General features: G+C 44.4%; 3 protein-coding genes across 4 annotated transcripts; 1 reads left to right on the top strand and 2 right to left on the bottom strand.

The window, feature by feature from the left end:
- The first annotated feature begins 604 nt into the window (after positions 1 to 604).
- Positions 605 to 6,678, top strand: tmem138 (transmembrane protein 138). Its single transcript, NM_001008081.1, is given in 5 exon segments — positions 605 to 682; positions 3,782 to 3,928; positions 4,553 to 4,724; positions 4,845 to 4,920; positions 5,587 to 6,678. Coding segments are annotated over 4 exon segments (489 nt in total). The 5' UTR covers positions 605 to 682; positions 3,782 to 3,800; the 3' UTR covers positions 5,700 to 6,678.
- A 1,173-nt stretch (positions 6,679 to 7,851) lies between these two features.
- On the bottom strand, positions 7,852 to 13,568 carry bet1l (Bet1 golgi vesicular membrane trafficking protein like). Of its 2 annotated transcripts, none has more exons than XM_002937640.5 (4): positions 13,457 to 13,568; positions 11,121 to 11,212; positions 10,628 to 10,684; positions 7,852 to 9,830 (listed from the first exon to the last, which is right to left on the bottom strand). In XM_002937640.5, exons 1-4 carry the CDS (start codon positions 13,473 to 13,475, stop codon positions 9,663 to 9,665), a joined length of 336 nt encoding a protein of 111 aa, XP_002937686.1. In that variant the 5' UTR covers positions 13,476 to 13,568; the 3' UTR covers positions 7,852 to 9,662. The 2 variants fall into 2 exon arrangements, with proteins under 2 accessions (XP_002937686.1, XP_004913477.1); XM_004913420.4 differs by lacking the exon at positions 13,457 to 13,568 and adding an exon at positions 13,158 to 13,219.
- A 1,676-nt stretch (positions 13,569 to 15,244) lies between these two features.
- sirt3.1 (sirtuin 3) lies at positions 15,245 to 22,975 on the bottom strand. Its single transcript, XM_012962148.3, has 8 exons — positions 22,894 to 22,975; positions 20,730 to 20,811; positions 19,573 to 19,693; positions 18,654 to 18,821; positions 18,078 to 18,310; positions 16,860 to 16,960; positions 16,430 to 16,591; positions 15,245 to 15,883 (listed from the first exon to the last, which is right to left on the bottom strand). Exons 2-8 carry the CDS (start codon positions 20,806 to 20,808, stop codon positions 15,671 to 15,673), a joined length of 1,077 nt encoding a protein of 358 aa, XP_012817602.2. The 5' UTR covers positions 20,809 to 20,811; positions 22,894 to 22,975; the 3' UTR covers positions 15,245 to 15,670.
- Between the last annotated feature and the right edge of the window lie 33 nt (positions 22,976 to 23,008).

The raw sequence follows: 23,008 nt of genomic DNA, 5'->3' as shown, positions 1-23,008 counted from the left end.
GCAGGGGCCCTCGGCCTAGAAGTTTCTGGGCTATGAATAAAATGAACGTGATTCTGGCGGATCAGTGGTGGGGATGTTCCTGAGATTAGTTCAATTGCTCCCTTAAGCACTCTACACTCACCATTAGTGTTGCACTGCAAATCACTTCATAAGCAGGCAGCACACTCAAACTTTGGTTTCAAAGGCTGTTCCTCTTCTATTTCTGCATACAGTTTTGGTGACAGACAGATGTTAGTGTTGCTATGGGCACTTTCCTGACAGTGGTGCCTATAGCAATGCTTTGTGCCTGTCTCTTTAAGTTATAATTGGACACACCATTTATTAGGTAATCATTTACACAATGGCTTATAAGTACACATACCCGTATAAATAAATGATTTCTTATTTGGAACCGCTTGCCCTTCGTGTAACTGATCAACACTTTATGGTTTGATGTGTTTCTCCGCTACCAAGACTTTATCTAAGCTTAATTTTCTGTAAGGGTACGATAAAAGGACGCTTCCGCCCAATTCCAATATGGCCGCCAGTGGAACCGCGTCATTGTGGGCAGGGCCTTTCTAGTAAGCGCGTTACTGAATTCCGCTTCTGACCGTCGTCATGACACCAACAAGCTGGTTGTGGCCGCGGTAGTGAAGTCAGTCCGGGCAGTACCGAGAGATCTCTGAGGGGATGTGACAGATCGGTGAGCAACCGGGCCTCTCCCGCGTCCTTCTATAATACACTCCGGCCCTGCCTACCTCACAATAGCACCCTACTGTGTGTCTGTGGCCGCCATGGTGTTGTCCTCCCCCAGCCCGGGGCACCCAGTGTGTGTGTGGGCTTGCTAGGCACTGCTCAGCCCCGGGGTTAGTGTGCCAGTGCCGGCAAGGGATAGGTAATGGTTGGCAGCAACTGCACCGTAATCCCCAGCCTTCTGTTCCTCAGAACTACAACTCCCAGGGTCCAGTGCCACTTACCTAGAAAATTGGTCCTGTCTGGATAACCAGCATCCCTTGCTTCTTTCACCCTTTTGTTTTCATTATATTTTCTTATAAGTTTCATATTAAGCACCAATATATTCAGCTGGGGTGGTGCATGATGGGGGCGGGGGGGGGGGTATATATTACAGTAGGGAGCACATACCAGAGAGATGAGGGGGGTATATATTACAGTAGGGAGCACATACCAGAGAGATGAGGGGGGTATACATTACAGTAGGGAGCACATACCAGAGAGATGGGGGGGGGTATATATTACAGTAGGGAGCACATACCAGAGAGATGAGGGGGGTATACATTACAGTAGGGAGCACATACCAGAGAGATGAGGGGGGTATACATTACAGTAGGGAGCACATGCCAGAGAGATGGGGGGGGTATACATTACAGTAGGGAGCACATACCAGAGAGATGAGGGGGTATACATTACAGTAGGGAGCACATACCAGAGAGATGAGGGGGGTATACATTACAGTAGGGAGCACATGCCAGAGAGATGAGGGGGGTATACATTACAGTAGGGAGCACATACCAGAGAGATGAGGGGGGTATACATTACAGTAGGGAGCACATACCAGAGAGATGAGGGGGGTATACATTACAGTAGGGAGCACATGCCAGAGAGATGGGGGGGGGTATACATTACAGTAGGGAGCACATACCAGAGAGATGAGGGGGGTACATTACAGTAGGGAGCACATACCAGAGAGATGAGGGGGGTATACATTACAGTAGGGAGCACATACCAGAGAGATGAGGGGGTATACATTACAGTAGGGAGCACATACCAGAGAGATGAGGGGGGTATACATTACAGTAGGGAGCACATACCAGAGAGATGAGGGGGGGTACATTACAGTAGGGAGCACATACCAGAGAGATGGGGGGGAGGGTACATTACAGTAGGGAGCACATACCAGAGAGATGGGGGGGGTATACATTACAGTAGGGAGCACATACCAGAGAGATGGGGGGGTATACATTACAGTAGGGAGCACATACCAGAGAGATGAGGGGGGTACATTACAGTAGGGAGCACATACCAGAGAGATGAGGGGGGTACATTACAGTAGGGAGCACATACCAGAGAGATGAGGGGGGTATACATTACAGTAGGGAGCACATACCAGAGAGATGAGGGGGGTACATTACAGTAGGGAGCACATACCAGAGAGATGAGGGGGGTACATTACAGTAGGGAGCACATACCAGAGAGATGAGGGGGGTACATTACAGTAGGGAGCACATGCCAGAGAGATGGGGGGGGGTATATATTACAGTAGGGAGCACATACCAGAGAGATGGGGGGGGTATACATTACAGTAGGGAGCACATACCAGAGAGATGAGGGGGGTATACATTACAGTAGGGAGCACATACCAGAGAGATGAGGGGGGATACATTACAGTAGGGAGCACATTCCAGAGAGATGGGGGGGTATACATTACAGTAGGGAGCACATACCAGAGAGATGAGGGGGGTACATTACAGTAGGGAGCACATACCAGAGAGATGAGGGGGGTACATTACAGTAGGGAGCACATACCAGAGAGATGAGGGGGTATACATTACAGTAGGGAGCACATACCAGAGAGATGAGGGGGGTACATTACAGTAGGGAGCACATACCAGAGAGATGAGGGGGGTACATTACAGTAGGGAGCACATACCAGAGAGATGAGGGGGTATACATTACAGTAGGGAGCACATACCAGAGAGATGAGGGGGGTACATTACAGTAGGGAGCACATACCAGAGAGATGAGGGGGGTACATTACAGTAGGGGGCACATACCAGAGAGATGAGGGGGTGGTCAGCAACCAGTGCTGCAATACCCTGTCCCCTCCCTTTCTCTGATTGGCCCAGATTTGGTGGGGCAGTTTAACCCATTATAAACATGTACCAGGGCATGTGTGCCAGCTTGGGGGGATAGGTTTTGCCCCCAATACCTTGCCTTTGGCATCTGCGGGAATCACAGCGAGTGGCATAATCGCACAATTGCTGTATTTATATAGCGCCAACACCTTTCCAAGAGATTATACATCATCCATGCACCAGTGGAGCTTACAATCTAACGTCCCTATAACATTCACACACACTAGGGGCAGTTCTATAAGGAGCCATGTATCTGGCCTGTATGTGTTCTGGGGGGTGAGGAGGGAAGCCGGTACCCAGAGGAACCCCGCTCACAATACGGGGAGAATATGCAAACTCATTGCAGTGCCCAGCCAAGGGCCCCCAGCGCTGCAGGGCAGAAGGGATACCTACTGAGCTACCCTTTAATGCCAACCAATGGCACACCTGCGAGTGGCAACCATATTACAAGTGGGCTGAACGAGTGGCTACCATATTAGTAGTGGGCTGAATCTCATTTTTTACCATACCAATCAAAACATTAGAGCAAAGTCCTGGTAGTGTTAAATAGCACTGCAAATAGAAGCACCAATTGTTTTGGGCCTATGAATATAATAACATAAGTACTGGCCCAGGGTACTTGCTATGGGAGGGCTGCGCCATGATGATTACTGAATTCCCTAGTGATTCCTTGCTACAGTCCAGGACATGCACAGTATGGTAAAGTCCAAGGTTAGTAATTATACTCACTGATGGGGGGGTAACAAACTGGCAGTGAGTTGCACTTTGCTTGCTCTAAATACGTAGCACCCCCCCTCTTTGTTTGTTATTTAAACCTTGTCATTTCCCATGAGTCCAGCCACCCTGCCTTCATCAGTATCTCCCGTCTCTTGGCTTCTGGTGCCTCTCTTCCCTAACATGCCTTTTTAACCATTTCTCTTCTTTCTCAGCCCGGCGGTTGGACAGAGGATGTTGCAGCCTGGCAATTACAGTCTGGTGCTGTCCCTGCAGTTCCTGCTGCTGCTTTTCGACCTATTTGTCAACTCCTTTTCTGAGCTCCTGCGGGATCCCCCAGTTAACCAGCTGGTACTGTTCATGTGAGTAACTGCTGGGAAATACCTGCTACTCCAATAGTAAGCCATGCCCTTATTCACTGGTATCAGACATGGGCCCAGTAATGGCCCTGATTGGTCAGTATAGTGCAGACATCTTGCATTTGTTTTTTGTTCTTTTGAGTTTCAGAACTTTTTAAAGTTTTTAACTGTCAGTATAATGAATTGTGTAACAACAGCACCACCTGCTATATCTTTAGAAGGAAAGCAGAGTGTTCTGATGTTGCTTAGCTCAGTAAAGAGATCAGAAGCCCCGGATTCCCTTTCCCATCTCCTTCCCGAGCAGAGCAACATCAGAACACTTTTTCTTCTTTCTAAATGTACAATTACATGAACTGACCAGCAGGTGGTGCTGTTGTTACACAATTCATTATATTGGCAATTAATAAAAACTTCAATAGCTTTAAAACTGAAAAAAAAAATTAATGGGAATTGCAAAAGTGCTTAGAACAGCTTGAACAATTTTACATATTTTTTTAAGGTTAGCGTCTACTTTAATACCGGACAACTACATGTATTACCTCCACATTAGGGAGCACATTGGCCAGTTTCATTGCCTGCCCCGTACAAGGGAATTACAATTATAACTCTATCCTTTCTCTGTGCCAGATTGCAGGATGTGGGCATTCTGTTTGCGGCCATCGTCCTGTTCCTCATGTTGTTTAACACGTTTGTGTTCCAAGCCGGGCTGGTCAGCCTCCTGTGTCAGCGCTTCCAGGTCACAGTCATTCTGTGCGCCGTCTACATAGCGCTGAGCATCTCACTGCACGTCTGGCTCATGGTGAGAGCGCTTTTAATGGAATCCGTTTCTCCCACGCACCAGCAGTGCCTGTTTCTATGGATTATGTGGGTTACAAATAGTTGCTATGTTTATTATACCTGCGCTCTCTCTCTCTCATAGAACCTGCGCTGGACAGGAGCCAACCGTTTTGTCTGGTCGGATGGGTTACTGGCTTTGTTTGTTTTACAGAGGTTTGGTAAGTTTCTCTACTTGGAAGAACTTTAAAGGCACCTGTCACCCTGAAATTGTTTCCCCTATCAGATGTACGGGCTGATAGTGCCTGCACTCCAGTTGGGGGAAACAATAGGTTTATTATTGACAAGGAAAGGCTAAGTCACTTGGGGGTGCCAAAATGTTAGGCACCCCCAAGTGACTTAAATCGTTTACCTTGTACCCCGGGCCGGTGCCCCTGTACAGAGAGAACAGCACCAGCCCAGGGTACCTGCAGCGCTTCCTGCTTCATTTTACCGGCTAATTCCAAGGACCGCCATATGTGCATTGGAGTGAAAAGCCAACTTCTCTGTTAAAGTTCGGCTTTTCACTTTACTGTGCATGCGTGCGAATGAAGACGGAAGGAGGAAGCGCTGCAGTTATCCCGGGCTGGTGCTGCTCTCTCCGAACAGGGACACCAGCCCGGGGTAAAAGTTAGGTGATTTAAGTCACTTGGGGTGCCTAACATTTCCTTGTCCTTTAAATAGCCGGCGGTTGCATTAGCAATGAATGCTCACCCCCCCTATAGCCAGGGAACAATTGTACCGGTACCTGTATAGGCAGGTTTGGGCAGTACAAGTAGAAGTTTGTGGTACAGGTGAGTACCAGCAGCACTACTTGCCTAATAACTTACCCGTTGCTTTACTCACAGTTGCCGTGTTGTACTTCTACTACTACAAAAGGACGGCTTTAAGCATGGGAGACTCTCGCTTTTATCACGACTCTCTGTGGCTGCGGAAGGAGTTTGCACGCGTGCGAGGATGATCACGCTTACAGAAAAAGCTATTCCAAATATCTACATGAATTGTTTATTGGGATGGATCCATTCCCGGCGGCGCTGCAGGGCACATACGCACAGATGGAGCGCATACCTCCCATGGAGAGCGCACACATTGCTTTAATGAGCCACGACATAAAGGTGGCTTTTTGCAAGCCGAGGGCCATTCTTTCTCCTGTTTGTTGACCCAATCCGGAACATTTTTATAGAGACGATTTTGGCAAAGGAATATATTATTTTAGTAGAAGAAACAATGCATTCCCCTGGCTGTTTATTTGTTTAGGTTGGTTTTGTATTTATTTCCTTGAGGAAAGAATCTTTGTTACAATAACAATCTGCCCCAAATGACTCAAATTCATTTCATGGTGCGCTCCACTTATATTTAATGAAGGGGCTTATTCATCAGCTGTTGTTAAAGGGATAGTGACACCCTCACACGTTATTCAGGAACCGCCATTATCCCTTTAATATACTATCCAGCGCCCTCACAACTGACCTACGTACATTTTTGCAGACCCCCATTACCTGCTTTAGTCACCATCTCAGCTTCTGTCCATGATGTCTCATTGGTCATTGCTGCACAGGGTGGGCCAAAGTCCTGATTGGTTAAGGGCAAATATAAACAATGCCCTAGCTTCTGGGTTTGGTCCAGGTTGCCATATATGTTTACCATCCCAGTGCATTTTCTGATGTCAGATTTTCCTTCACAACATACTTGTTTGGCATGGGGAGATCAGTGGGGGGGGAGTGGTGATGTTTACCGGCAGGGATCACGTCTGGGTTTTTCCCAGTGTTCCGTTGGCCCAGTCAAACCCTGAGTGTTCAAGAGGCTGAACAAGGTGCATTAAGCCATAGACCTCTAGGGACCAGATACTGTTCACTTTATATTTTTGTAAAATGCATATAAACCTTCCAAAATGCCATTTTTTTTATAAGAACTGCAATAAAAATAGTAAATGATTTAGATCACTTGCTAGTTTCTGCTGGTATGTGGCCTTTTAGCTCAACCTATACTCTCCAAGTAGGAAATGTAACTAATGGCGCCCTACCTTGTTTTCACTCTATTTACAGTAGAATCCCTGGACAGCGTAAAATCCAGAGTGAAAAAAATGCCAGTTGCCTGTATATGGGACTGTGGAAACACAGCATAAATTCTGGGGAAATGTAAAATCAGGGTTCTACTGTATTTTTTAATGTTTCTCATACATTACAACAAATGTTACATATAACAATTTTTTCAATTGTGTATCTTCATAAATTACGTCAGAAAACCCCAAATACTCCATGTGTCAGTACCATGTCCCTATTGAGGCCAGTCCCTTGCAGCAGAGTTTTTTATATTAATTTAATATTTCAATCCTTGGGGGACTTCTATTAGGGGAGGAGGGCAGTGCTGTTCGGGGACGTTATGCAGGGTACACTATCAGTGAAGCTACTTGGCAGCACTAGAAGTCCCTTAGAGGGCTGCATTCTACTTGTTGGCCTCTAGATGGCGGCCTTGTTCATGGAAACCTGTTATCTAAGTATTTAATACTTAATTAATTCTGTACCAGTTGTTTAATCTGTGACATGTAACAAGTCACCTTGAACCCAAATTGTGTGGAAAGCTAAACAGCCAAATGTGACAGCTTTTTACTAGATCCTATCTATAATTTATTTACAAAAGGGCAATCTTTTCATCCTTTGTCCCCAACTTCTATGCAGCTCCTGCAGAGCCCGTAGCAACCGGTTATTACAGTCCACTGAAAACAGAGAAGACTTTTGAAGGTTCAGCCTTTTGAGACAATAACCTACTTTGAGTGTAAGCTCCACTGGGACAGGGACAGATGGGAATGATCTGGTTACATAAATCAATGTTCCCTCTAAGCTGTGGGCGCACACAAAGAATTTTGTGAGAAAACACAAATTATTATATATATTCTGGCCTAAGCACGCTGTTTTTAAAAACACACACATAGCCGAGGAGGAATCAATAGGAACACGGATATAGGGGAGTGCTCAGTGTGACCATTTTCCGTTTTGCCAAGTGATTCCACCCATTAACCCACAGGCCAATCCAATGGCTCCGTGCAATCTGACCAGAGATGCCCCAATGGCTCTAACAACAAGCTCTGCCTACTCACAGAACTCTGGACTCTGTTTTAGATTTTCCAGTTTTTATTAACAAGTTACATGTATGAAATCTTAAAAGCAAGGAATAATCAGGTGCAAGGCCTTCAGGGAATAGAATGCGTATAGTAGGTGAGTATGAAGGCTTTTGCTGCTACAAAGTTTTCCCTATATGAAAAAATAATATAATTTCTTAAAATAACTTAAAAGGACAACATAAGTGTTTTATACATCATAGGGTTCGTCCCTACAGCATTCCCACCCTAGAATCCAGCCCCACTCCCCTATTCACAAGCAGGAGAGTAGCACAGCAGTGTAGGTAGCCGCCTCCTGTCTGTGGCAGAACAGGAACATGCACAGTTCTGGTGTTTGTTGCCAAAGACAACAAGCCAAATGGGCAGACATGGTGGCCACCAACCCCACTGTGCTACACTGCTTTATATCAGATAAGGGGGAGCTGGGGCCATATTGGGGAGCCCTCTATAGAGACCCTATGATGTACAGACACTGCAGTTCTACTTCAAAGGGGTGCTTTAACTTCAGCTTAACGTTTAGTATATTATAGATTGGCCTATTCTTAGCAACCTTTTCATTTGTCTTTATTTTATTGTTTATGAATTATTTACTATTTTTAGCTTTGAAATGGGGGGGCGGCCTAGCTGACAAAAAATGATTAGGCTACACTTTTATTGTTACTTTTTATTACCTTTTCTTCCTATTTAGGCCCTCCTTTCTTCATATTCCCATCTCTTAAAAACCAATGCATTGTTGCTAGGTTGAATTGGACCCTAGCAACCAGATAGCTGCTGAAAAATAAGGACAAAATGCATACGGCCTCAGAATAATATTCTCCACATCATACTATAAAAAAAACAACCCCTCTTAAGGTTATGGCCATTTCTTGCAGAGGTGGGAGCCTCAGCCAAATACCTTAGTTATGGCAGAAGTTACATATATACCACAAGTGACATTTCGGGCATGCACTGATCATATGCCCACCTGTTTTCTTGGGGGTTTGTTTGCCCATTCCATGAATTTCTGTTTCTTATCCACTGTGGATCCACAAATATCGCACCAAACAGACCGCCGCTGCTGCCAATATATTGCTGGTCACATACACTGAATAAGCAGAATATAAGAAACTGGCAAATCATGAGAAAAGACCGGAACAGGCTACTTACACTGAGAGCAGCTGGGCATCAGTCTGTATTTTGGCACACAGTGGGTACATTATGAATGTAGCAGTAAATGGCTGGCATTGATACCAATGGTCCCTCACAGGTGGGACTCTGATGGGTTCTGCTAGAAGTGGCCTAAACCTACATCATATCATCCTGTGATGCAATTGTCTACTTCTGTGAAATACAAAGTATGGGTTTAATTCCCCCAAATAAGTACTGCCTCATTACTGATGGGAACCAGGGTTATTTTCTAATCTTGGCTTATGCTTATCTATTTTATATGAGGCTTACAATAGAAGGCCAGTATCAGCTCTGTGTTGAACGACATACACACAGCTATGCCTGTGCTTCTGCCCATCTCATTACTACCTGCTCAGTGACTGGGAAGCAAAAGGCAGAGCTATTTTTACATTTTAAGATCTGAGCCCACATTTTTACCCCTCCCTGTACCAACTGAAATCATGAAAATAGTTCAACCATCCCCACACTAAAACATTCTGCGAATCACTGGGTTAAGATTGGTATAATTAGAAATCAGGGATAAGCAGAGACTGCCCTGTAGATCCCTAAAGTGCTGTGATCCTCCGACCCTTTCCCACATGTGGGTCATTGGGTATTGTGCAAAAGAAAGTCCTTCTGGCGTATGAATTGGAAGTGCTCTCATGTACTGGAATGGGATACGAGGTAATAAAGAAGGAAGAAGAGCCCCACAAGTCCAGAGGAAACGTAGCACAAGAGCTTGCGATTGTCCCGCCCAGACCGAGCCATACCGGTGAAGCGCTTGACACTGCCGCTCAGCAGTCCCGTCACACTCAGGAAATCAGAGTCCTGGGAGGAATAAGGAGACCAGTACAAGCCAATGAGAAGTACTTCGCTTACAGCACACACTGTTCATTATTTATTTATGGTTTTTGAAAATTTGCCTTCCTTTTCTACATTCTTTCAGCTTTCAAAGGAGGGTCACTGACCCCCACAGGCAAAACTATTGCTCTATGAGGCTACAATTTTATTGTTATTGTTACTTTTTATTCCTTAACTTTCTACTTAGTCCCTCTCCTATTTATATTCCAGCCTCTCATTCACTGCCTGGTTACTAAGGAAAAGACCACCCTGGCAACTAGATAGCTGCTGAATTTCCAAACTGGAAACTGCTGAACAAAACCCTAAATATCTGAAAAACCATAAAAATGAATACATTTAAAACAAATTGCAAATTGTCTCAGAATATCATTATCTATGTCATACTAAAAGTTCTGCTAAATCCTGAAAGTACATATTGCTGTCCCATTAAACTCCTCCCTTAAGCTGGACGTAAAGAATTAGAAATGGGTGAGAAACCAGTTATTCAGAAAACTTTTCCCATAAAGTTATTTTTTTTTTAATGATTTCCTTTGTCTCTGTAATTGATGCTAATTAAACTATCCTTGTGTTTATATTATGTTTATTTTCTGTAGTAGCCTTAAGGTGTTCTAAATTATGGAAAACAAAATGTCACTAACATTCTGGATAACAGATCCTAAACCTTTACTATAATTATTATAAATATATATATATATATATACACACACAACAGATAATGAACAGACTGTTTTGTACAGGGATTCGAAGTATCTATAGAGTCTTACCATGCCATCCAGGTACTTGTTATGGTCATCAGCCTCTTTGTCAATGTCCAGTGCAAGCTGTAAAAAAAAAAAAAAAAGGAACAGATTGTGATATCCGAGTGATTATGCAGGAACAGAGCCCAGGCAAAAGAGGCAGAAGTGCCCTGTACTTTATGCATACAGTAGGAATTGTTAGAGAGGCAGAAGTGCCCTGTACTTTATGCATACAGTAGGAATTGTTAGAGAGGCAGAAGTGCCCTGTACTTTATGCATATAGTAGGAATTGTTAGAGAGGCAGAAGTGCCCTGTACTTTATGCATACAGTAGGAATTGTTAGAGAGGCAGAAGTGCCCTGTACTTTATGCATACAGTAGGAATTGTTAGAGAGGCAGAAGTGCCCTGTACTTTATGCATATAGTAGGAATTGTTAGAGAGGCAAAAGAGAAAGGCGCTGTGAATAGAGGCCTACACATCAGTTATTTATTCCTGTAGAATATCTACCACTCCTACTTACTGATTTCAGCCTGGTCACCTTCGAAGAAAGATTTTCTGACAGCCGTTTGTTCTCTGCATCCAACATCTCATCCACTGCTCCTGAATTTGGCCCTGTAAAAAAAACAAAGAGCAACTGAATGGCAGGTTTTTCTTTTTTGGAAGGGGAAGGGACAGTGGTGCCGGCCCAACAACGCGGGGAAGGGACAGTGGTGCCGGCCCAACAACGCGGGGAAGGGACAGTGGTGCCGGCCCAACAACGCGGGGAAGGGACAGTGGTGCCGGCCCAACAACGCGGGGAAGGGACAGTGGTGCCGGCCCAACAACGCGGGGAAGGGACAGTGGTGCCGGCCCAACAACGCGGGGAAGGGACAGTGGTGCCGGCCCAACAACGCGGGGAAGGGACAGTGGTGCCGGCCCAACAACGCGGGGAAGGGACAGTGGTGCCGGCCCAACAACGCGGGGAAGGGACAGTGGTGCCGGCCCTGAATCACGAGAGTGGAAACTAGAATGAGACTGTCAGGATGTAAGAAGGGATTTCCAGGATGCCCGACTGCTGTCTCACCTAATGCACAAACACATCCCCAGACTAAAGTCCTCATGTGTGACGTGCATTTAACATAATCAATAAAGCCAATTTCAATATATATCAATATATATCTGGCCATGGCAAGGCAGATCCTAGTGCGATATGGCCATAGTCACATATGGGCAGAGTTTCTCTGGGCCTTTTTGCAATATACATTCATTTCAGAAACCCCAGGGTTAAAAGAAACTACAAATGCATAGACAGTCAGGGCCACAGTCTTTTCGGGCATTCAAAGAGAGCTGATGAGCCGAGGTCTTCCTGGCAGCACGTATCTGCTACTGACTCACAAACCATTAAAACTAGAAAATCAATGCACACTGCAAAAGTGCTCAGAGACTGCTAAGTTTATAGCAATTCCCCTTCAAGGAGCCGACTATAACGCACTAAGAAAGTAACCTGGAGCCCTATGAAACCCTCCCCCACCCCTATTATGTCTGAAATTATTACAACAGCCCCTCAGATATCAACAAGAGAAGAGAGAGGCACCCAAATGTGTGCTTATTATAATATTATTATTATAAGTACAGGAAATCATTGCTTATGGTGCCGTACCCACGCACAACACTAATACACTTCCCCAGCCCAGTAACGAGCAGAGAGATCTCCAACTCCCCTCACACTGGGGACTGCTGGTACAGACTGCAACACTATACAGACTGGTACAGACTGCAACACTATACAGACTGGTACAGACTGCAACACTATACAGACTGGTACAGACTGCAACACTATACAGACTGGTACAGACTGCAACACTATACAGACTGCAACACTATACAGACTGGTACAGACTGCAACACTATACAGACTGGTACAGACTGCAACACTATACAGACTGGTACAGACTGCAACACTATACAGACTGGTACAGACTGCAACACTATACAGACTGGTACAGCAACTGGCAACACCTATACAGACTGGTACAGACTGCAACACTATACAGAACTGGTACAGACTGCAACACTATACAGACTGGTACAGACTGCAACACTATACAGACTGGTACAGACTGCAACACTATACAGACTGGTACTGGTAAGACTGCAACACTATACAGACTGGTACAGACTGCAACACTATACAGACTGGTACAGACTGCAACACTATACAGACTGGTACAGACTGCAACACTATACAGACTGGTACAGACTGCAACACTATACAGACTGGTACAGACTGCAACACTATACAGACTGGTACGACTGCAACACTATACAGACTGGTACAGACTGCAACACTATACAGACTGGTACAGACTGCAACACTATACAGACTGGTACAGACTGCAACACTATACAGACTGGTACAGACTGCAACACTATACAGACTGGTACAGACTGCAACACTATACTAGAGACCCCCACGACTCTCTAATGACTCCTAGAACAGTCTCAGTCTACACAGAGTAGAACCCCCGCACCCTGAACACTGTGTAGTACAGAGTATACAGCACATTCCCATACTGACCTTCCCTAACAGAGAAATCACCCACCAAAGGCCTTCAGAGTACTTCCCCATACAGCCCCCATGGAGACCACCCCTAGCATAGAGCCCCACCCAGGACAGAGTACCGCCCCCAAACATTAATTCCAGCATAGATTCCCTCTCAGTTCCTTTGCTTTACGCTTAATATCCCAGAGCGAATCCCACGCAAACACCTTCTCTGTTTGCCAGGCCGCTGCCCCCACTCTCTCGGCATTCAGGGAGCACTGATATCCTACATAACACACGTATTTATCTCACACAAGCACCCTAGACCCCAGTACCTCTGCCCCAGTCCGCCATCTTGGATTCTTCTAAATGTGACGCGGCAGGATATTACACGTCACTAACGTCACCCTCACAGCCACCAATACGCTTCAACCTTGCGTCAGTGCGTCAAGAAAGGACGGACTGTCTCATTAAGCCACGCCTATTAATGTTTAGGCGTTCGCTGTTGCCATGGAAGCAGTTTATCCGAATTATCCTAATATAAAAAAAATAAAGTGAAACGTGCACTCCTTTTGCTTCTCCTACTTTGTGTGTTGTGGCTAGCTCCGCCCCACATGGCGAATCTCTTGGGGGATCTTGGGATTTGTGGTCCAACAAAAACAGTGGAAGCAGATTACACATTACAGCTCAATACTCCCCCCACATATTCTCCAATTTGGAGCCTCTCTCAATGTAGTTTGTGACAAAAAAGGCTTCCAGTGCTTTAAGGAATGGCGACACCAAAAAATGAAAATTATTTCAAGTAATTAAAATATAATGTACTGTTTCCCTGCACTAGTAAAAGTTCTTTTACTTCATAAACCCTACTCTAGTTTATATATACAAAGCTGCTGTGTAGCCCTGGGGTTATGGTTGCCACCTGTCTGGTAAAAATGATGCTTAGTGCCAATGTTATTATTAGAAAAAAAAGATAAAAATATAGGAAGGCCGGTATTTATTTTCAGAAAAGGTGGCAAAAAAAAAAGAGGACAAAAGACAAAAAACTGATAAGCTCTCTAGAATACAATGGGAAACTACACTGCTTATCTATTATCAGCTGTGTAACCTGTGTCAATTAGGGCTCTTGCACACGGGGAGATCAGTCGCCCGCGACAAAACTCCCTGTTCGCGGGCGACTAATCTCCCCGAGTTGCCATGAGCGAACATGTGAACATGTAAGTCGCCGGCGGGATGGCACACGCGGCGGCGCGATTTCACGAAATCGCCGAAAAAGACTCGCGAGGTGACTAATCTCCCCGTGTGCCAGAGCCCTTAGCCTTATTTCAGTTTGATACAGCTTTGTTTATATAAAATATAGTTGAGATTCTAATGCAAACACAACTTACCAGTGCAGGGCAATGGTACAAAATATAGTGACTACTGTGATACATACATTTTTTTGGTGTTACTGTTCTTTAAAGTATGTCTTAGTGCTGGTGTTGGAAATCAGGGCGATTAGTCACCGTGACTAATGTGACTACTGTGGCTATAACAATGCTGACTTGTCCCATACAGCAAATTCCACAGGCGGCGACCTGTATGTTCATGTATGGAAATATCCATTATGTCGATTAGTTTCGGTGATTGTGTTTTTAATTGTCCTGTCTGTCTTTTACCTTAGATACCAACATGCAGTCTAATCTCATACCATGTACCGCCTGAAGATGGCCATACACGGGCCGATACTAGCTGCCGATATCGGTCCCTTAGACCGTTTCAGCAGCTCATCGGCCCATGTTGGGGCAATAACGACGGGCCTGCCTGACCGATACCTGGCCTGAAATCGGGCAGATATCGATCGGGCAGTTTAAAAAATTTAGTCGGATCGGGGACCGCATAAGGGCTAAGATTGGCTATTAGGTAGCCTCTATGCACACTATCAGCTTACAGGGGGCTTTATTTGGTACTAAATATTGTTTTAATTCAATCAAAACTTGCCACCAAGTCAGGAATTCAAAAATAACTACCTGGTTTGGGGGCACTGAGAGCAACATCCAAGGGGTTGGGGAGCAACATGTTGCCCCCGAGCCACTGGTTGGGGATCACTGTATGAGGTGGGGGATTCTGAAAATGTACCAAAATACTTTGTTTGAGCCACAATTTGTGTGCATTTATTAGAAGGAATATTGACTACATGATACAACAGGAAGAGACTTTCAGAGGATTCTGGATATTGTAGTTCTGCACTTTAAAACTAATAAAGCTAGGAGTGATTGGTAAAGATGGTGTTTAGATTTAGTATTTAAAAAGTATCTCTGATGCAAATTATACAGTTCTTTCAGGTTTAAAAGTAATTTATAATATGAGTTCAGCACAGTACTGGATGTTTATAAATAGGAATTGTTAGGTCCATTGATCATTTATATAGCATAAAAAACATCATTTTTTTTTATAACCTTTGTTCCCTATGGTGGATGTGTGTGGTTTTTGAACTCAAGATAAATAAGGTATTGTTCATTCCCCCCTGGATCTGATCGGTACTGAACTCTTTCCTCTGAGTTTACAAGCTGTTAGTGTTGTTTTCCATTCTTCTCAAGCTCCTCCAGCTCCTGCTGCCACCCCAGAAACTGCACAAATTGCTTAATTCCAGCTGTCACCTCTCCAAGCTCCAGCACATTGAGCCCTTGGGGGCCACTTACAAAAGGTCCAACGGAATCACGGTTAATGAGGACACGGGGGGTTGATGCTCGGACTGCATAAACCAGACTGGCAAATGGCTCCACCTGAAAAAAAGTGCAACATAACATTGGATATTATCTGTTTACAGTTGTGTCTGCAAGAAGAATGAAGGGGAAAGCTGGGCATACAGGTATCAATAAAATCATAGGTAACTAATTTTCAGTACTATGCATCATATGTGCTGGTATACGGTGCACTGGCAGATGAGGAAGTGAAGTGGAAACGAAACACCTCCTTTGACTTCCTGCTGTCCCAACCATTTGGGCTGTCTACCGTATGACTAGAACAACAGAAATGGGCCCATACACTTCCATGGTATCTGTCTATTTGACCAGTGGGCCAACATATAGCACAAAGGGTCGTCTGGTGTACAGCTGCCTCAAAATTCCATTTTGGGAGTCTGTCACATTGGTCGGCTAGTGTCCTTACTTAGTGGCTAGTAAATAGGTTTAATTAACTTTGGTTCTGAGACTAAAAAGTGTAAAAACAGCTAAGCAGTATATCTGTACTTATAACTTTAACTGACTTGTCTGAATGTCTCCTGACTTCACACCCTGAGCCTTTATATCCAGCCCCTATGTCACTCTCACCTCCAGAGATGTACCAATCACAAACAAGAGATCTGCCCGGGGGAAGTCTGTTAGGTGTAGCAGGAAGCGAGGTGGGAGCTGCTCTCCGAAAAACACAATGTCAGCTTTGATTAGACCACCACACGAAGAACAGAGGGGAACTTTAGACTCCATCACAGCTTTCTGCAAAAAAGACATTTTCATACAAAATCTCAGCAAACTCATATTGTATTAAATCATAGATTGTGTAGCACCTTCTCCATGGCAGCAGCACTGTGCACACTCAGGGCCAGCCAGAAAGGCAGCACATAGGAGAAAGGTGAAGGTAAAACTGAACACAAGTCATATACTTGTGCAAAATTACTGCATAACTGTACCTGCCATACAAGACATGCAGGAAAATTTTACATCACCATCTTTAGGATATACTTGAGGGAAGTACATAACTTACCTGAAAAGTCTCACCTGGGTAAGATTTGAGGCACATGGTGCATGTTGCAGAGGAAAAAGAGCCATGAGCTTCCACCAGCTTTTCTGATGGGATCCCAGCCGCTAAACATAAAAGAGTAGAGAGAGGCTGTCAGAGAGAAGCACAGTCAGGGTTAATCAGACTTTTTGGCCCATCTTTGCCCTCAAGCATTTATTTAGGTTAGAGATACACCCTTCTAATAGATTCCTTGTTACAGAGTTCTAAGGCCATCAAGGACAACAAATTATGATCCTTCCCCCCCAGTTTTATACTTCACTGATTTTCAGGCTGAAGCCCCCATTCCACTGACTTGGTACTGCATAAGGTCACACTCACAGTTTGTCTTGCATACAGTGTCATTTTAAAACAGGAGTTCCCAAGCTGTTGTTCAGAGCCTTAGCGCAAAGGGCAGAGCCTTAAGGCCACTTGGGGACTTATTTGTGAAGAATGTCTGGTTGCCCTCCTAAGTTCTTCTGGAAGTCCCATACTGATGTCAGACCACTGTTTGGGATGTCCTAGACATTATTGGAGATATCCAGGTCAGCATGACCCCTCATTTGTGCCTATTTAGGTAAAACTGCAGGGCATAAAAGTAGTGGGGTTTTTGGCAGATCAGGGACATGTCGGGACATTTATGGGTGTGGTCACGGTGGAAATTTGGCAATGCTCAGAGTAAAGGCAGTGATTTTTATGAGGGTTTTACTGATTCAGTTTGCAGTTTCATGTTAATGTAAGCCCAACTGTATTTTCCATATCCCTCCTGCAGTGCTATCCCCTAACTAGAAACCTGCTCAGAGAGATAGCATTAAAATATGCCAGCAATAGTATTCCCTTGTGTTAAACACACACAGCACAGAGTCAGACTCATAAGACTAATATCCCACAGGGAAATTAGTCACTCGCTATAAATCTCTGCTACCACAGGCGACTATTCTCCCCAAAAAGCTTTTCCACTGGCAATAAAGGGACTTGCCGGTGGAAAGGCGTATGTATCACTTTTTCAAAAGTCATGCATAGCTGACTGCAGTAGGAAATTTTGTGCGACTTTGGAAAAACTTCCCTTTGTTACTGGTGGAAAGGCTTTTCAGGGAGATTAGTCGCCCGCAGTAGCAGAAATTATCGTGGGCGACTAATCTCCCTGTGGGACATTAGCCTTAAGGAGCCCTGTAATGAATGACAGAACAAACATTTTGCCTCTACCTCTCTCTAATCCATCAATATTCTGTGTGTAGAGACGTAGCAGCACCTCCTTGTCACTGAGAAGGCGCAGAAAGTGATGAGCAGTGTTGGGATGGTGATGCCCAGGAAGGAGATCACGGGCTAGATGCAAAAAAGGTTGTGGCTCCCTAAGGAAGTATCTCAAATCAAAGATTGCTTCTGGGTAAGGAAGGTTGTATTCTTGCAGTCTGCTGTACAGCCCACTTGTGGGAGACCTGAAGAAATAACAAGACAAGAGTAAAAGAGCACAGTGACAAAACATCTAAGGGTTTGGTGTTTTCAGCTTTGAACCTCCCGTCACTTGGTCTAAGAACTAAGAGAACAGCTCATTACTTATTGATAGACTAAAGGAACATTCTCCTGAAATGTTTAGTTGTAGTGAGAGCACTTAAAGGTCCAAGTCATCTAGATTGCCAAAAGAAAGAAGAACAAAGTAGACATAGAGGAGCAGTTTGGGAAGCACAGAAGGGAGAGGCCCAGTAAGAGATAGAAGAGGCACAATTTAGGGAAGGGATAGTGGGGAGAACTTGTTTGGTAAAGTTATAGCATTTGTATCACCTGAAATCTGGGATTCCGCTGTCTGTACTGATACCAGCTCCCACCATAACTAGTATACGCCGGTACAGACCTTCCTTAATTCGGAGAGCTATGTCCTCAAGGGATAGACAGGTGTTCCTACTGTCACCACCCCCTCCAGGATGTGCACTGTTCTGCCACTGTGCCCTGCTGTGAACAAAAAGAAATTTAGCACAGATATTTCTGGCACGTGCCTTTAAGGCTAATAGCAGACAGGTTGTATTTGCGCTGAAATTCACTCTATGGATCCCATGCCTGTCAATGCGCACACATTCAGGGAGATAAAAGCAATGGCTGCATCAAACTGCTAAAGCAGAAATCTGTGTTCCCACCTTGGGTTTCATTCATTTTAATTCATTCTATTTGGTTTAACAAAATAAAAATGTAAATGAAAGGCAATTTTTCTTAAATTTTAGAAATTTAAAGATAAGTTGGCCTGATGTTCCTTAACTAAAGCACAAGAAAACAATTTCATGTCAGATCATCTCAGGTCTAGAGTCACGAACTTTGTGCTGACACCCTGTCACTCTAAAGAACCTAGGTCAGCAGCTTAAATCTGCCTGTTTATGGCCACCTTAATAGACTTAATATTGTCTGCTGCCTGCCCTGATCTCTTGCCTGCCTAACAAACTTAGTGTTGACTGTCGCCTGCCTTTACCATTAGTCTGGTTACTTGCCTTCCAGTTTTGCCTCTTATGTTTGTTTTCATTATTTAATGAGTGCATTGCCTCAGACTACAGCTATGGTAATAGTCAGATGCACCAGTACTCTGCACTCCTGAATGGCAAACCAAGCATGGGCTGTATCACAGCAATACAGGAAAAGTAATACTACTCTGGTAAAAACCCAGGGTAATAAAGGACAGTCTGGAGGTGGGTACACGTTATACACCTGGACGTACCATTTATGTGAATATATATTTCTCCTGGAGCACAATGATTGTGCAGGTGGCACATTTCCACTGGTACGAGCCGACAGCTGATCCTGCCTAACGGTGCATAAAATTGCATGTCCCCTTTGCACTGCAAGAAAGAGAGGAAGCCATCATAATAGGAGCATAGCTCTAAATAAGAGATATCTTTTAGGACTATGTTCTGCAGATTTTAGGGAACTCTGGGGTAAAAATGCCATAGAGTGCTTGTTGGGCCTGGTGGACTCCCTACTACCAAAGACAGCCTCCAGAGCACTTATGAGGGCTCTGCTATTTTATGCAAAAAAAACTGTGGCCCTACACTGGATGGGTCCCCTACCTCCTACTTTAAATAAATGGATAAAGCTGATCAACTCACAACTAGAACTCTACAGGTTAACATATCTAGCCAGAGGATGCCCACTAAAGTTCGAGAAGATTTGGAACCCATGGCTGGAGTCTCCAGCACCATAATATGCTCTCTATTCCCTACTCCCCCCCCCCTCCTTTTTTCTCCCTCCTTTTCACTTTCTTCCTTCTATCATTCCCTTGTTTATAAGAAAATGAATAAACGTTGACTATTAAAAAAAAAAAAAAATGCCATAGAGTAAAGTGCCATAGAGCAATCAGAAGAATGTCAATGCATAAAGCACCTAGAGTCAGGTAACATTCCAGAAGCAGCACAGCTATAAATAATTAACTACTCCCATCATTTATACTAGGGCTGGCCAATTAGAGACCCAGGGAAAGATGAAGCACTGCAAACAAATCTTAAGGCCCCAGCCTACAAAGGCTCATATATGGTATTAGTGATACAGTTGATTAAAGTGTTTCCACTTAACTTTTGCTAAAACACAAATAAGGTGCCTTACCAGGACCCCATAGTACACAAGGCACTTGTGCAGTTACACCTTTGGTATGTTCTACCCAGTATGACAACATTTAACCCAAAATATGTGGTATCAAGTAATTAGCCTGCTACTAAGATGTATTGTCACAAGGTAATGTGTGGTTAGGTATAGGCATACATAATAATTGTTTCATATTCCCTCATTTTAGATGACTGGAGGTATAGGGTTAGACCTATGGAATACTATTAAAACAGAAATACAAGTACAAATATAGCTTACTATAAAAGTGATCTTTACCTGTCACTTTTGTCTGTGTGACAAATCCCCACGTCAGGTGTTTGAAAAATTGTCTTGCAGGTGCATGGATCATGACCATTCTCTAGGCAATAAAGAAATATATGATTATTACAATACCCATTTGTGCAACAGCTACACTCAGGCCTGGACTGTGATTCAAAATAGACCCTGGCAAAGCTTTGTGCTACTTATTTGTGTATACTACAAGAATCCTCTCTGTGCTGCAAGTGTCCCCCTACTAAGTGTGCACCCTAGCTTGTTCTACACCCAGCTTTCCACCTTGTAGATACCAGATAGTCTTACGCACAAGCGGAGCACCACTCTGAGCCATGCCCAACATTCTGACCACATGCTCCAAAACCCCACCTACCTGCGCTCTAGTTTTATTTAGCAGATGATGCAGATAGCCTGTCAGCCAGCGAATGTGGATGAAAGTGCATTAAACAAAAAATATTATTAAAATGTAACAGTAGTGTAATTCCAAAGCAGAATAAATCATATTTTAACAATAAAAAGCAATCTTCAGGTCTGGTTACATGGTGTACTTGCTGTGGTGGTGATCAGGGATTAAGATCACCTTTCAGGGCTGCAGATATAGGGGCCCAGGAACTGAATGGTCTGGAGCCCCAATGTATTTGGTCAAATAGTAATACAAGGAGTTCAGCTTGTGGCTCTCTAGATGGTGCTAAATTTGCCTCTTATCATTCCCACAACAAACAGCAATAGATTTATATAGTTTAACAAGTTATGTATATACCAACAATATGAACGGTGGATTTACTACTGTACAGCAGAACCTGGGTGGAGATTGGGGGCAGTGCCATGGGGTCTGCTGTTTGGTAATCCCCCTCATAAGTAAAATTCACCACCTGCCATGGGCAAGTGTGGACTGTGACTGTGCAAGCTGGGCTGCTAAAGTTTTTTTTTTTTGCAAAGGGGCTCAAACAGTCATAGTCATGCCACTGAATATCAATTATTTTTATTAGTATTGTCCCCAGTGGATCCCTGTGGTGCTTCGGGCCCGGGCTAATGCCCTCTGTGCCATACATTTAAACAAACTGTGAGGGTTTCTGATAATACTCAGCATATTGTTAGTCCACCATCCTTCCCCTCCCAGCTTACCTATGAACCCTTTTCCTATAATCCAGGGCTGCCATCGGGACGGCATAATTGGCATTGGCATAATTAGGGAATGGGTGGAGCAGATCAGGGTTGTAACTGTGTATTCAAGGATCCTTTTTGTTTGTATGTGGTAATGGGTGATTGGCAGACTGGAACATCATTCACAATTTCCTCTGCTGACGACAGTGTTTATGTCAGTCAGGTCAAGCAGTAATGGCACTGGGGCCCCGAGTTCATTCCCAGCCAGGGCACTATCTGCAAAGGGTTTGTATTGCTTTCCTTTGGGTACTCCAGTTCAGGGTCGGACTGGGGGGTGCAGGGCCCACCGGGGCTCCCGCCCCAGGGGCCCTACAGGTGCCCCAGACAGCCGTGTCCCCCGACCCTGCTCCAGTTTCCCTTTACACTACAAAAACATAGAGGTAGGTTAATTGGCTTCTGACTAATTTGACCATGGTGTGTGTGAATGTGATAGGGACCTTAGATCGTAAGCTCCTCTGGGGCAGAAAATGATTTGAATCATACATAATCTTTGTAAAGTGCAGCAGAAATGTGTCTGCGCTACATAAATAATAGGGAATAAAAAAAAGCAAGAACATCGGACACCCCCCAGCTTGCAGGGTAGTTCAATGTCCCTCCACTGTCAGCCAATCAGAGTGAAGCATACATGACTCTGCTGCCTACACCTAGTCCTGGCCCTGACTTTCCCCACTGGCTGAAAGGGGTTAAATCAGCCCAGGAGGTTGAGTAACAACAAAATATAAACGAGGAGGAGGAGGAGGATACCACATACGATGCCTAAAGGCTCCAAACTGCATTTACTGTAATACAATACATTGTATAACACATAATATTTTACTTTCTAAGATCTTCCACTTTTTAAGTTTTTAAAGCCCAGAACGGGAAGGCAGCTCTAAAAGCTCGAATAAGTCGACAGTAATCGAGCCCATGTGTATAGGCTATAAAAGAAGGAGCCTGTATCAATCTAAAATATGCACATATTCCGCAGTAAAGCACAAACGCTTCACGTAATCTCAATACATACGTCCTTACAAAGAAAAAGCGTCAGCCAATGAGATTTGACCCTTCCTTTCAGCGCCGGTGCATTCTGGGAGTTGTAGTTTGGCTGGCGCGCTTTACGGCACGGTGTTACCGGAAGT

Source organism: Xenopus tropicalis, chromosome 4, assembly GCF_000004195.4.
Source record: "Xenopus tropicalis strain Nigerian chromosome 4, UCB_Xtro_10.0, whole genome shotgun sequence".
In the NCBI taxonomy this organism is placed as follows: domain Eukaryota; kingdom Metazoa; phylum Chordata; class Amphibia; order Anura; family Pipidae; genus Xenopus; species Xenopus tropicalis.
This window is presented reverse-complemented; position numbering and strand designations above follow the sequence as displayed.

What these genes read in the sequence shown, in the direction of transcription:
- bet1l (XM_002937640.5), bottom strand. An exon ending in AGGTGACCAGGCTGAAATCA is followed by an intron (nt 10,685 to 11,120) that starts GTAAGTAGGAGT and finishes TTTTTTTTACAG; the next exon opens with CTTGCACTGGACATTGACAA. An exon ending in ACAAGTACCTGGATGGCATG is followed by an intron (nt 9,831 to 10,627) that starts GTAAGACTCTAT and finishes TATTCCTCCCAG; the next exon opens with GACTCTGATTTCCTGAGTGT.
- sirt3.1 (XM_012962148.3), bottom strand. Translation starts at nt 20,808, where the DNA reads ATGGTCATGATCCATGCACCTGCAAGACAATTTTTCAAACACCTGACG. An exon ending in AATATATATTCACATAAATG is followed by an intron (nt 18,822 to 19,572) that starts GTACGTCCAGGT and finishes TTTTGTTCACAG; the next exon opens with CAGGGCACAGTGGCAGAACA. An exon ending in ACCCAGGTGAGACTTTTCAG is followed by an intron (nt 16,592 to 16,859) that starts GTAAGTTATGTA and finishes TCTTTTTTGCAG; the next exon opens with AAAGCTGTGATGGAGTCTAA.